At 43.6% G+C, this 14,828-nt stretch overlaps 1 protein-coding gene across 1 annotated transcript in view; it reads right to left on the reverse strand.

The window, feature by feature from the left end:
- Positions 1–5,002: 5,002 nt before the first annotated feature.
- TNFAIP2 (TNF alpha induced protein 2) overlaps positions 5,003–14,828 on the reverse strand; it is a 30,181-nt gene continuing 20,355 nt past the window's right edge. The window contains exons 7-13 of the mRNA XM_043981579.1: positions 14,548–14,646; positions 12,769–12,895; positions 11,326–11,448; positions 10,370–10,525; positions 10,072–10,193; positions 6,471–6,603; positions 5,003–5,598 (exon numbers count right to left, since the gene is read on the reverse strand). Coding sequence (XP_043837514.1) covers positions 5,485–5,598; positions 6,471–6,603; positions 10,072–10,193; positions 10,370–10,525; positions 11,326–11,448; positions 12,769–12,895; positions 14,548–14,646 — 874 coding nt within the window. The 3' untranslated portion in view covers positions 5,003–5,484. The remainder of the gene's footprint in view (positions 5,599–6,470; positions 6,604–10,071; positions 10,194–10,369; positions 10,526–11,325; positions 11,449–12,768; positions 12,896–14,547; positions 14,647–14,828) is intronic.

The following is a 14,828-nucleotide window of genomic DNA, read 5'->3' on the forward strand; positions in this document are numbered from 1 at the left end:
TGGGAGTCATATCAGACAGTTATAATTCTACAGGTTGGAGTGGTTAAGAAGCCTGGAAATGCCACCCGAGTCCAAGATGGATGACAACCTACAAGTTCTAAGACTTTTTCTTAGAAGCTTGTTCATTCCTTCTCTCTTTCATTCCTGGGGGGCTCCCTTTGTTGTGGTGTCCAGGGCTCTCTGAATAAGGCTGTCCTTGACCCTTCTAGGAAATTGATCTGGCAAGGTCTTTCTCTGGCAGAAGGGGCCTATGTCATTAACTGCTACCATATTCCACACCTCACAGAAGAGCCATGACTTAAACCTCACATGGAGGCTAGACCTCAGCTCCAGATAAAACCCCATCCTGATTCTAGATAGAGCCTCCAAAATGATCCCCAAGTGAACTCTGATCAAAGACTGATCACTGATCACAGTCATAGGGGAGCTCTGATCCTGGGCATTGACCTCAAATTCGATATGTGATTAGAGTTAAACATCAGCATGGGCCCTAGTTTGAACCTTGGGCCTTGCCCTAATCTCAGTTCTAGACTGAGCCTTGAACCAAGACATGACTGCCCTGACCTAGGTAGACTAGGCCTAGGATAGACATTAAAGCTGCATTCGCTCACTGAGCCCAAACTGAACTCTGACCCTAATCTGAGATATCTTGGGGCAGCTGGTTGGGGCAGTGGATAGAGTTCTGGTCCTAGAGTCAGGAAGACCTGAGTTTAAATCTGGCCACAAGAATTATCTGTGTGACCGTAGGCAAGTCACTTAACCTCTGTCTGCCTTGGTTTCTTCACCTGTAAAATGAGGATAATAACAATACTACCTCTTAGGGTTATTGTGAAGATCAAATAAAATAATATTTGTAAAACACTTAGCAGAGTGCTTGGCACATAATGGTTGCTTAATAAATGCTTGTTCCTTCCTCTAATTCAAGTCCCTGGCTGAGCCCCAACCCTGACTTAGACTGACCGGGTAACATGTAACTGATCTGTCACAGAGGAGCCTATGGTCACAGGCCTGAGGGAGTACACCAAAAACTAGCCTTAAACTGACCACTGACAAAGAAGGAGCCTTGAATGCAGCTCTAGACTGGGACTTCATCCTGACAATTGACTGAGTCCTGACCCCAGGCTCTGATTGAAGCCCCAGACTGAGCCCTTACCCATACACACACACACACACACACACACACACACACACACACAAGTGTATTATATATGTATATATACACATATATGACTCCCTTTTTATATATATGGAACATTTTATTTTATCTTTTTTTCACAAATAACAAATGCTTATCTCCTTTATATGCCTCCATATTTTTTTTTAAAGGAAGAGAAACAAAACCTTTCCATAAAATATGGATAGTCAAGCAAAATAAATTTCCATGTTGGCCATGACTAATAAGGTATGTCTCATTCTGTATCTTGAGTCTATCACATCTCTGTCAGAAGGAGGGGAGCATGTTTCCTCATCTGTTCTCTAGAATCATGGCTGGTCATTGCATTGATTGGAATTCAAAGCTGTTTGTCTTTACAGTGTTATTGTTATTGTGTAAATTATTCCCCTGGTTCTGCTCACTTCACTCAGCATCAGTTGGTACAATCTTCCTAGGTTTCTCTGAAACAGATCCTCTTATCATTTCTTATGTCACAATAATCTATTATATTAGCATACAATAATTTGTTTAGCCAATAATAATAAGGTACCCCCTTATTTTCCAGTTCTTTGTAACTACAAAAAGACCTGCTATAAATATTTTTGTATATATGGGTCCTTTTCCTCTTTCCTCTGCTCTCTTTAGTGTATGGCTGCACAAGTGTTATCTCTAGGTTAGTAGTTCTCAAACTTTTTGGTCTCAGGAATCCATGACACTCTTAAAATTATTGAGGACTCCAAAGAGATTTTGATTATGTGGGTTATCAGTTGATAATTATTATTTGTTTATAGGGGTTATCAATTTATATTTATTGTTTGAAATTAAAACTGATGAATTTTAAAAAATATTAATTCATTTAAAATAACAATAAGTCCATCACATTAACATAAATAAAATATTTTCATAAAAATAGCTATATTTTTCTTCAAAGCTTAGTGAGTGATATTGTTTTATAAATTAAAAAAAATCTCTTTAATGTTTAGATTAATAAGACATCTGGATCCTCACAGACACTTCTGTATTCTGTCTGTTGCAATGTTGTTTAGTTTGAAGAAGATGAAAAAATCTGGCCTCACATAGTTATTTAGTTGGAAAAGGGAGGAGCATTTTAATAGAGGGACAGTGTTTTAGTATTACTATGAAAATAGTTTTGCCTTGCAAGCCTCTCAAAAAGTTTCTGGGGCTCTCCAGGGGGCTCAAAGACCACACTTAGAGAGCTGTTGCTTTTTTTTTTTTTTCAAAAAGGGTATGCACAATTTGGTGGCTTTTGGAACATACTTCCAAACTGCTTTCCAAAAGAACTAGATCAATTCACAGTTATATCAACAATGCATTAATATACTTATTTTCTCACAGCCCCTCCAATATTTTTATTTGTGATTTGGAGCATTTTTTTTCCATAAGGATATTGATAGTTTGTATTTCATTCTCTTTTTTTTGGGGGGGGGCAGGGCAATCAGGGTTAAATGACTTGCCCAGGGTCACATAGCTCGTAAGTGTCAAGTGTCTGAGGCTGGATTTGAACTCAGGTCCTCCTGAATCCAGGGCCAGTGCTTTATCCACTGTGCCACCTAGCTGCCCCCTGTATTTCATTCTTTAAAAACTACCTGTTCATATCTTTTGATGACTTATAAGCTGAGAAATTAGGGAATGGATGTTATTTTTTTAAATTTGAATCAGTTCTTTATATGTCTTTGAAATGAGGCCTTTATCAGAGAAAATTATTATAACTTTTCTCTTCTGTTTCGCTTCAAATTTTAGCTGTATTCATTCTGTTTGTGTAAAAATTTAATTTTATGATTGTGATTGTAATTGTTTATCTTCTGTAATTCTCTCTTATCATTTACTTGGTCTTGAAATCTTCCCTCTCTTCATAGATCTGATAGGAAATTTCTTCTTGCTTACTTACTAATTTAATTTGTTTATGATGTGACTTTTTAATATCTAAATTATTTATATATATGAAGTTTATTTTGGTGGATGGTAGGAGATATTTGTCTATTTGTCTAAACCTAACTTCTGCCAGACTTCTTTCTAGTTTATTTTTTATTTTTTATTTTTTTGCTTTCCAGTTTTCTAAGCAGTTTTTTGTTGAATAGTTAGCCTTTACCCCAGTAGCTGATGTAGATATACTCTTGACTCTAGGCATAGGCAGAGCCCAAAAATTAAGCCTAGGACTAGACTATGACCCAGTCTTGACTGCAGTTTGAACTCTAAATCCTGATTTCCTTCATTGTTTGAAGCCTGACCTTAGTTCTAGACTGAGCCCCAGTTGGGCCCTGATCATGGATTGAGACCAATACCTGAGCTCAGTCATCAGCAGAATCCTGACCTAGACTCCAGACTAAGATCAGGCCTGACTCCCAGATCAAGCCCCTGTCTTGGCACCAGACTGAGCCATGACTGTATTAACAGCTTGAATCTTGACTCAACTTTAGACTGACCCTGAACCCACTTTTTCACCGACATATACATCCTATTCACAAGGGAACCTTAGGGAGAGTATGTGTATTTCATGACTCATTCCCAAAGTCTGGCACTGCTTTATGACTCCAATTCTTCATTCAGGAAGGGAGAACATGAAAATTCTGGGGAACTCTGAGAGACCGCTGGCCGGGACAGGGCGTGAGTGGTAGTGCTGTTTATCTAAATCTCTGAGGACAAAACAGGGCTTTGTTTAGCTTTGCAAGCTTAGAGACAGCTTTATGATACTGCTTATGTTTTTGTACAACTGTCTGGGCACAAGCTTGCCTATGCATCAGGCCTGGGAAGTTTCTTATGCCCAGGGAGGCATATGAAGAGAGGTCTGTGGTCAGAGTTGAGCATGCTGTATATGAAAACAGGCAAGGTGGTGTGGGAGTCATGGTGAGAACCCCATGCAGGGAGTCAGGAGGTTGAGTCTATCAACTATCTCTCTTTGTGGTCTTGGAAAGTTCCATTTCCCTCTTTGGGATTCGGAAAAGTAAGGCATCTGACTGCCTGATCTTCTTTTTCACTTCTAAATCCTATGACCCTAAGTCACTTCCCCTCTCTGACTGTGTTTCCTCATTTGTAGTTTATTTTTCAAAATTTATTATTTATTTATTTATTGGTGAGGCAATTGGGGTTAAGTGACTTGCTTAGGGTCACACAGCTAGTAATTGCTAAGTGTCTGAGGCCGGAATTGAACTCAGGTCCTCCTCACTCAAGAGCCGGTGCTCTATCCACTGTGCCACCTAGCTGCCCCTTTTTAAAAAAATTTTGAGAGCCAAATTCTCTCCCTCCAGGCCCTGCCCCCGAGGCAAGCAATATCATATCAAGCAAGAGAAGGTAAGCAATATGACATTAATTATAAATGTGAAATCAACATAATTTGTAAAATGAGTGGATTGGATATCTAAGCACCTTCCCTGCTCTCCATTTCTGTGGTATAGTTGAGGAGTGTCCAGGTCTTGGAGTCAGATTATCTGGGTTTGAAACTGAGCTCTCCCACTTAGCTGTGCGACCTTGAACAAGGTCACTCACCTGAGTGGTTCCTCCTCATCTATAAATAGAGCCTGGTTGAATCCTTTGTAAATAATAAACTCTTTTTTTTTTTTTTTGGCAGGGCCATGAGGGTTAAATAACTTGCCCAGGGTCACACAGCTAGTAAGTGTCAAGTGTCTGAGGTCAGATTTGAACTCAGGTCCTCCAGACTCCAGGGCTAGTGCTTTATCCACAGCACCACCTAGCTGCTCCCAATAATAAACTCTTAAAATGATTTAGTCAGATAGTTATTTGTTACCCTAGGTATAGGAATAATTATTATTACTCTGGTGCAGAAGTGAAGCTGAGATACAGAATGGAGACATTCCACCTGAGAGTGTTCAGCAAAACTTTTAATATCAAACTATAAAAACTCAAGTACAAATCTCAGATACAAAGACATATAGACAAAATGTTTTCTACAATTTACACAATTTACATCAGGCTGGGGCCCCGGACCCAAAAGGGAGACAGAGCAACCCTGGGCCCTTGCCCCAGACATGGCAGTACTGGTCACTAAGGGATGGAAGGGAGAGAGTTCCGAGAGCTGTGGCCCAGAGACCCCTCTCAGAGCCAGCTCTTTTGGCTTCCTGGAGGGATAGAGAAAGGAGAAGTACAGCCCAGATGTGTGCACATTTGTGTCTGGAAAGGTACCAGTGGGCACAGCTCTAGTGGGGAGTGAGTGAGAGCAAATATGTGATCTCCAAGAGGTTCAAGTGGAGGTCCAGAGGGAAGAGGCTGGACCTCTCTGCTAAGAGCAGAGAGCCTAGGTCCCCCAGCATAGGACTTTGAGGGATTCCATTTCCAATCCTGCTCTTTGGCCCCGCTCAGCAGGCTGCTCCCAGGCGGGAGGGTATCAGAGTCAGGCTCAAGAGGGTCTTGGTCCAGCCCTGGTTCACACCACGCCTGCTGTGGACCATCTCATGGGAACGAGGAGGATCCTGGAGAGAGGAGCAAGGGAGCAGAGAGAGCCCTTAGCCAAGATGGGGCTGGCAGGAAGGGTGGCAGCCAGGGATAGAAGAAGGGCAGCTTTCTCCTAGGACTGCATAGAGCAAGGGAGAAAGCCCAAGGCTGGAAGGCAAGAGACCCAGATTCTAGGCTCCGCTCAGGAATTTTCAGGGAGCCATCTCTCCTCTCTTGATCTTAGCCTCATGGAACTGAAGGAATGCCAGAGATGTAACAGAACATAGACTGTCAGAGCCAGCGGGTGTTTACAGTCACTATTCAGAGAAGGACAGAGCAGGAAGAGATCTGAGAGTCACAGCACAGTGATAGTCAGAGCTGGGATGAGTCTTGGAGTCAGAGAACACAGGCTATCAGACCTGGACCACATTTCAATAGAGGACCACACACAAAAAGTGACTTAGAGCCAGAAAATAGCAGGGCTGAAAGGTACCTTAGAGATCATCTAGTCTGACCTCCTCATTTAATAGAAGTAGAGAGATGAAGTGAATGCTAGTCTCTCCTGGGCTCCTGACTCCCATCCCAAGGCTCCTGTCCTGTCATGCCAGCCTTGATTCAAAGGGCAGTGTCTGAATAGCGCTCCTCCAGGTTTTTGGATAGCAGGCCTTGTGTTTTTCCCTTGGAAGGGCTGGGGGGGGAGAGACCCCAGGGAGCCTCAGTCTCCATAACTTTCAGGTACATGAGTGTCTTCTGGGCCACCAGCAGGCTCCTGCTCGAGAGTCTGTTGTACCACAAGGCAGGGGTGGGAGAAGGGGACGATGAGCATGCAAGAGGCTGGGAAGAGTTGTTGGGGCCACAGGTGCAACAAGGAGGTCAGGCCAGGCCTGGCCGTGGTGAAAAGCTAACCAACCTTTATAAGTGAAAATAAGGACTTGGAGGAATCTGTCAACGAAGTGCTAACGTCCAAGATGCTTTTGATGCCTTTGATCTCACTGTTGCTCAGGTTGCCCTTGATAGTCAGGATGGCTCCCAAATGTCCTTTGCTGTAGGAAAAGACAAAACCAAGATGAGGGGGATGCTGTTTGGCATTCAAGGCCCTCCTTGGGCCCTTCTCCCTTCTGTCCCTCAACCCCACCTTGCCAGCCTACAATCAAAGAATGTCAGAGCTAGGAGGGATTTGAGAGGTTGTTTAGTCCAACCAACGTCATTATTATATAGAGAGAAGGGGACTAGCTCCAGGGGACATAACTATTAGGTGAAATAGCTGGGATTCAAAGACAGGAAGTTTTTTTTTTTTTTTTTTTTTTTTTTTTTTTGGTGAGGCAGTTAATTAGGGTTAAGTGACTTGCCCAGGGTCACACAGCTAGTAAGTGTCAATCGTCTGAGGCCGGATTTGAACTCAGGTACTCCTGACTCCAGGGCCAGTGCTCTATCCACTGTGCCACCTAGCTGCCCCAAGAATTTTTATTTCTACTAAACCAATTGCTATTCCTTCATTACCCACTTGAGGCAAGTCTCTGTCAGACCTTGCCCCTCTGATCAGACCTGTTTCCCCACCTCTATATGCAAGAAGCCCTAACTTCCTCCAAAACCTAAGCATGGCCTCCTCCATGATGAAGCCTTCCCTGATCCCCCCAGATGCTACTTCCTTGCTGCTGAAGTTGCTATATGTTTACTTTGAATCTCCATTCTGTATGTGCTATTGTAAAGACAGGCTGCCTCTCCCAAAAGATAGGTAAGGGATTCATTCATTCATTGGATTTGTATCCCCAGTGACCAGCACAGTGCTTGGCACATGGTAGATGCTCAATAAATGCTTGTTGATTGGTTCATCTTTTTTTTTTTTTTTTTGGTGAGGCAATTGGGGTTAAGTGACTTGCCCAGGGTCACACAGCTAGTAAGTGTCAAGTGTCTGAGGCCGGATTTGAACTCAGGTCCTCCTGAATCCAGGGCTGGTGCTTTATCCACTGCATCACCTAGCTGCCCTGATTGATTCATCTTAATCTTGTGCTTTCCTTAGCATCACTCTGCATACAGTAAATGCTCAATGATTGTCTATTGAATTAGTACTTAAAGAGAACTATAGATTGCTAGTGTTGTACCCAAGGTCACATTGAGTCAGTGACGCAGCTGAGTCTAGGATTCATGCTGTCTGGCTCCTGGTTTTGGATTCTCTCTTGCCTTATGAGCTTGTTACATTATTTTACTGTAACTATAGCATTACCACTATGCTATAGTTAATAGCTATTAACTATATAGCATGAAATTGTTATAGTTGTTGGATAAATAGGATAGCATATATCATGCACTCTCTCACTTTAAAGGCATTGTGATATAGTCATGAAGACCTGAGTTCAAATCCTCCCTCAAATACTAGTTGTATGACTATGGACAAGTTGCTCAATATCCCCTTATGGGTAACATGAGAAAGGTTGGACTCTGATACCTAGCTCTAAATTGATAATTCTATGATCTCCCCCCTTGCTGCACCTCCGACCTCCCACTAGCTCCTGGAGGGTAGGAACTGTGTTGCTTCCAGTTCTTTCCTCCATTGTTGAATTTCTCCTTTCCCCATAGAGGGAGAGCTCATTTCTGCCTCAGAGGCTGTGTGTGTGTATGTGTATCCAAGAGGCATCCTGGAGTGCATTCTCCCCCCACCCCCCATTTTAAAGAAAGATGGAATGAGGGAACCACAGAAATCTGGGACTGGAAGGAGCCTTAGAAAGCTTAGAATACAAACTGTTGGAGCTGGAAGAGACCATCAGCTCAACCCCTTCATTTTATAGATTTAATTCAATCCCACAAATATTGACTTTAAGCTTTCTTTTCTTTTTTTTTGGGGGGGGGCAGGGCAATGAAGATTAAGTGACTTGCCCAGGGTCACACAGCTAGTAAGTGTCAAGTGTTTGAGACCAGATTTGAACTCAGGTCCTCCTGACTCCAGGGCCGGTGCTTTATCCACTGCGCCACCTAGCTGCCCCTACTTTAAGCTTTCTAGGAAGCCCGGTGCTCAGCAGTGAAGATACCAAGATACAACACACTCTCTGCCCTGGAGGGACTGCTACTCACAGTGAGAAAGAATACATGCATAAGTAACGGTGACACTGAAGATGGTGATGTGAGTACAACAGAGCAGTCTGGGTAAAGTTCAATGAGAAATTGGAGAGTGGCAAAGGTCACATTTGGCTGGAGGGGTTGGGTATGGAAGAGGGGATAGACTTCATGGAGAAAGTGATGCCTTGAAGGAAGAAAAGGGTTGCAAGAAGCAATGATGGAAGACCTGCCTCCCATACTGGGGAACGGCTTGACATGAGTCACAGGGAGGGATGATATGGCAGGAAGAAATGTGGAACTGTGGGAAAGAAGCCTGGACAGGCTTAGGTTGAAGTGGGATCAGGAGCCTGCAATGCCAGGAAATGACTCAGAAGGGAGAATCAATAGATCTCCACCCTACAACTTCTCAGTGCTTTTGGGAGGACATGGAATTATGGGAGTAAAAGTCCCTCTGAGAAGTATAAAATGACACATGAATGTCAGTAAAGCTAGGATTATTATCCAAGTGCTACTCCTTCTTAGTCTTCTTCTTCAATACTGATATTCCCAAGGACAGAGAGCCTCCTTATTCCCTGGCCTCCACCCCAGTACCTGAATGTTGGCTCTCAGGAACAAAGACATAGAGTCCCTCCCCCAAGAAAGAGCTCTTCACATCAGAGATTGTTCCCTTTTTTCTTTTGGAGGTAATCGAGGTGAAGTGACTTGTCCAGAGTCACACAGTTACTAAGTGTCTGAGGTCACATTTGAACTCAGGTCCTCCTGACTTCAGGGCGAGTGAGTGCTCTATCCACTGTGCTACCTAGCTGTGTCAACTTCCGCCCCCCCCCCCCCGCCCCCGACTATTCCTCAAATGAATCACTCCATCTCCAGACTCCTATTTCTGTTGGCTGTCCCAATGCCTGGAATATTTTTTTCTTATCTCCATTTCATGAATTCCCTGGCTTCAAGTCCCAGCTAAAATCCTAACTCTTTTGCAAGGAGCCTTTTCCTGATCCTACTCAATGCCACTGATTGACTGTGTGACCTTGAAAATCACATTTCTAGTGGGAAGGATTGGTGGATGGAACAGAGCTAACATCCCAGGCATTGGTAGCAATGAAAAGCATTTTCAACAGTGGAAAAAAGGGAAGTCAAAAATGCCATTTTCACCTCTTTCCTCCTAAACCTTTTTTTCTTGGCGTTTGTTTTAGAAAGGCAGTTAGGAAGATAAGGTGGCTCTTTGGAGGTAGATGGCATGTTTGAGATAAGAATGGTGACCTGAGTTCAGATTTGACTTCTGACATTATCTCTGTGACCTTTTGTGAGTCACTGGGCCCAGGTTTCTTTATCAGTAAGATGAAAGGGTTGAATTGAACGATTTCTAAGATCTTTCCCAGCTTCAAATCTGTGATCCTCAATTTCCTCATCTGTATAATGACCAGGGACAAGTTTTAACTTCCTTCCTCTCTTCCACTCACCTGAAGTCTGGGAAATGACTGGCAAACGTTGCCACCTCAATCTTGATGGCACTCGTATCCTGGAGACGAATGATTTCTGCCAGGGTAGGGAGGGCTGGTTCTAGCCAAGTTGCAGGAGATTCCTGAAGGAGAAAAAGAGCTGGTCAGTTAGGCCCCAAGTCTTCCACACCACATTAGCCCTAGACTGAATCCCTAAACTAGATCATTCGGGACCTACAGAAAGTGACTTAATCCTGCTCTTTTCCCCTCAGAAACTCCTCCAAGTCTGCCTTCATTTTACAAAAGGTTGTCCTCTCACATTCTGGGCACAGAAGCACTGGATATTCTTGGCATCCATCATGATCTGCTGGGCCAGGTTTAGCTGAAGGTCAGCGGTCCTCAGCACTAGCCGCTTCTTGCTGAGCCGGATGATGTATTCCTTCACCAGGAATAGGTGGATAGCTTCCATGATGTCCTGAAATCAGTGGGGACAGAACAGCTGGGTTAGCACAAGGGCAGCAGATCTAGGGACTAGGAATGTGTACAGATATGTGGCACTGAGGAGGCGGGAGTGCTGAGGAGCCCAGAAAGGGAGAAAGGGGGAAGTCTGCATCCTAACTTACCTGGGATAATGCTAAGATACTGGTTGGACTAGATGCCCTGAGATTCTGTGATTCTATAGTATCTAATGCAACCCTTTGGACACGTTCAAGGGCAGAAAGTTATTCATTCTGCTCTGGGGTAGGTTTTCCCTTAGGTCAGAGGCAACAAGGGAGAGCAGTGGATAGAATAGTGCCCTGGAGTGAGGAAACCTGAGTTCAAATATGGCATTGGAGTGTTATTAGCTGTAGGACCCTGGGCAAATCACCTAACCTCTGCTGCCTCAGTTTCTTCATCTCTGATAGGGGTGTGAGGACAAAATAAGATAAAAAATTTAAAGCTCTTTGAAAACCATAAAGCTATCTAAATGTTAGCTATTATTATTAGGTTGAACTAAAAAAAAAAATAAAATCTACTTTCCTGTAACATCCCCTGTGAGATGAGACAGGTGTGTCCTGGGGAGGAAGGGTTCTAAGAGAGATTCCTAGGGTGGGAGATCATGAAGGAGTCCTGGAGTCCATGCCTTCCACCTCCCAAGGGACATGGGCTGTTCTCACAGGCCATATGGACAGAGTGAAGGTGGGGAAGGGGTGGAGCAGGGGTCAGACTGTCAGGCAGGCTTCCTGTTACTAAGGCCTGAAGTGACACTTCCTGGCGCAGCTACATCCTCCTCACCTCTTGGTACCGTTTTCTTAGAGCCTTGAATTCTGGCAGACAGTTCCTGGTGATCTTAATGATTTCTGCCACCGTTTCCTCATGAGCGGCCCAGCGAGTCTGTGTCAGTCTCTTGAACAGAGGCTAGAGAAGGAATGGTTTTGTTTAGGTCAAAGATGCACAGCCCCTGGCTGCCCCCCATACTGAGTACACACAGACACACACACACAGACACACACACAGCCCACAGATATGACTGCTGAGGGGTGGGGTTGGGGCCTGTCAATCACTTAGTATATGACCTCCATTTCCAGGCTCACATGCTGATCACAATCTGGTGGAACTAGATTTTCAGTCCTTCCCTCTTTACCTTCCCCCACCCCCATGCCTGTCCCTCCTTCCCAACTCAAGAAAATTCAAGTACGGGGAAAGAAACTCTTATGTTTTGGGTGGTAGAGACTGGGGAGACATCTTCTCTAGGAGGGTGAAGGTGCCAAGACTTAGGTGTTCAGCCTCACCAGAAATGCAAGAGAGTTACATTTTGAAACTAGTGTTTCTCAAAGTATGATCCAAGGGACCCTGGTGGTCCCTGAGAACCTTTCATGCATCATCAAGATCAAAACCATTTTCAGAATAATACTAAGATATTATAATATCTAAGATGGTAAATATTGATAGAAGGGCAGTTAGGTGGCACAGTAGATAGAGTGCCAGGTCTGGAGTTAGGAAGACCTGAGTTCAAATTTGGCCTGAACATTTACTAGCTGTGTGATCCTGGGCAAGTCACTTAACTCTGTTTGCCTCAGTTTCCTCATCTATAAAATGAGCTGGAGAAGGAAATAGCAAACCAGTCCAGGATCTTTGCCAAGAAAATCCCCCAAAAGGGGTCACAGAGAGTCAGAGAGGAGTGAAAAATGACTGAACAAAATATCGATAGTTACAACTCATGTAAACAAAAGTTCTTTTGGTGGGGAGATGCCTTCAATAATTTTTAAGTGTATAAAAGGAGTCCTAATACCAAAAAATATGAAAACTGTTGCTCTGAACTAAGTGTTCATTACCCAATATAGGCTTTTGCCTGCTCCAGGGCAAATTTTAAAACCAATCATATAGGGGAGAATTTTCAGCATTTCCCAGAAACAAAGATATATAGGATGTATCTGCATCCAGGCATACTAGCACTGGAAGCAGGTAAGGGGCCAGGCACTACAGGGCAGAGTCCAGGAAATAAAGACTCTGGAAATGCGGCAATGTGGGAGAAGTCAGGGGGCTGGAAAAGAGAAGGATGAGGTGGAAACAACTTCAAGTCAGCCAAGATTTTCCCAGCCTTGTGGCTCTGTATGGTCTTCGTTTGTGCCTTCTTAGAGAAGGACAAGCACACCTCAGGGTACCTGACATCGCCCCACCCCTAATTCTCCCCCCACACACCCTCTTCCTCCAAGCCAGAAGTGTCTCTTCTCTCACCTTTAGTTCCACAAACAGGTCCTGGAGCAGAATATTGAAACTGCTTTGCTCAATTTCACACAGCGGGTGAAAGATGTAGCCGCAGGGTTCCTTCTCTAGAGCCTTTGAATCCTTGTCAATGTGGGTCCTGAAAGGAGGAGGGAGAGTCCACTCTAGCTACTGGCCCAAACCCAGAACAGACCCACACTGAAGCCTGTGATGAAAATGACCCTCTGATTTTATTTTATTCTGATGCTAATCTTTTAAAAAATTATTTAATTTTTAATTTATGGAATAAAACAAACATTTCTATAACAGAGTATAATAAAAAAGATGATTGCACATGAAACTACAAATCTATTACATATAACTTGCTCTTCCATATTTATATATACATACATAAATATATATGTATATAAAGTTACTCTAAAAGACCAAAGGTCTCGGACCATTATATTTCTTCTTTTATAAAGGAGGAAAAGGAGACTCAGAGAAAGAAAGAGATTTGTCTAAATCAGTGGCAGTCAGCACTCAAGCACTGGTCTCTGGTCAAGTTCTGTGTTTATTCTCCTGCACTGTGATCCTTGCAAACCCACAAGAGAGGCTCTTCAGAGAAGCTGAGAACAAGCTTCCCTGGGGAACTACCCCCCTGGGGACTGAAGTCCAAGAACCTTATCTTGCTATCTGTCCGTGATGTCACCCTAGCCTGTGTTTCCAGATTCGGTTTCCTATGTTGTTTTTTTTTTTTTTTTGGGCAGGGCAATGAGGGTTAAGTGACTTGCCCAGGGTCACACATCTAGTAAGTGTCAAGTGTCTGAGGCCGGATTTGAACTCAGGTCCTCCTGAATCCAGGGCTGGTGCTTTATTCACTGTGCCACCTAGCTGCCCCCCCCCCACTATGCTCTCTTTATGGAAACTCTCTGATCAGTCTAAGCTCACCAGCGAATGTCCTGAATACTTTTATTTACACTGGCCTTCCTCCAATTTCTCCCTCTCCGAATGTCCATTCTCATTTTTCAAGGGCCAGTCCCTTCTTCTTCCAGGGAACCTTCTCTGACTGCTTCAGTCTGTACTGAACCATGTCATTCCCTATCAGGAAAAGACATAGTGGATATTCCTGATGGCTAGTGAGATGAGATGAGGTTGAATCCTTTGCCTTACTATAATCACTTCTTGGTGGATTTTATGATACATATTAAAACTTGCTTGCCATTGGCTTCTTCCCTTTGTGGATTTTATGATGTTCAGATAGATACTTCACTGTTCTCTAAATTCTCTTCCACACCATATTTAGTAACTTTAGGACTTTCTACATCCCATTAAATTGTAAATTCCTTGAGGGCAGGGATTGATTTTTGTCTCTCTGTATCCCAAGCTCTTAGCATGGTGCCTGGCACATAGTAGGGACTTAATAAATGTATTTTAATTGATTGCCTCAGCCCTACATGGGCTTTTGGTATTCACTCTGCCACTATGTGACTTTAGGAAAGTCATATCTTCTCCCTGAGCCTCAGTTTTCTCTTCTGTAAAATGAGACAGTTGAACTAGATGGTATCTGAGATCCTGTCCAGTGCTGAAATTCTTTGTTCTATATTTTTTGCACTTTTCCAACAAAACAGGGAGCTCCCTGAGGTCAAGGTCCTAATCTTCCCCACCTCTTATCTTCTCAACATCTGAACCAAGCACAGGGCCAAGGACATGGGGTGAGGAAGCAGGAGAAAGCTTAGGAAAGACTGCTTCTGTGACAGGGGAACTGCTAGTTCCTCTGAAGGGGTCCATGCTCTCATTCCTTGGGCTTACCTGAAAGTCAGGCAGTTGTTGATGTTGGCCATGATGGTGGCTCTATAATGTGTCTGTTGTTTGTTTTTCTCCACAAAGTCTGCAAAGGCTCGATGGTAGCTGTGGGTTCAATTCCATAATCTTAGAGATGGGGAAGCTGGAGCCCAGAGAGGGAAAGAAACTGGTCCCCAAATTACAAAGTGAATGAGTGACAAAGGCTAGAATTTCAGGATTGTAGGGATCTATACCCCAAGTCTTTCTTCCTTCCCCTGTGCCCCCCAAGATTGGGCAGAGAAGGGGTG

This window comes from Dromiciops gliroides, chromosome 2 (assembly GCF_019393635.1).
Source record: "Dromiciops gliroides isolate mDroGli1 chromosome 2, mDroGli1.pri, whole genome shotgun sequence".
Classification (NCBI taxonomy): Eukaryota; Metazoa; Chordata; class Mammalia; order Microbiotheria; family Microbiotheriidae; genus Dromiciops; species Dromiciops gliroides.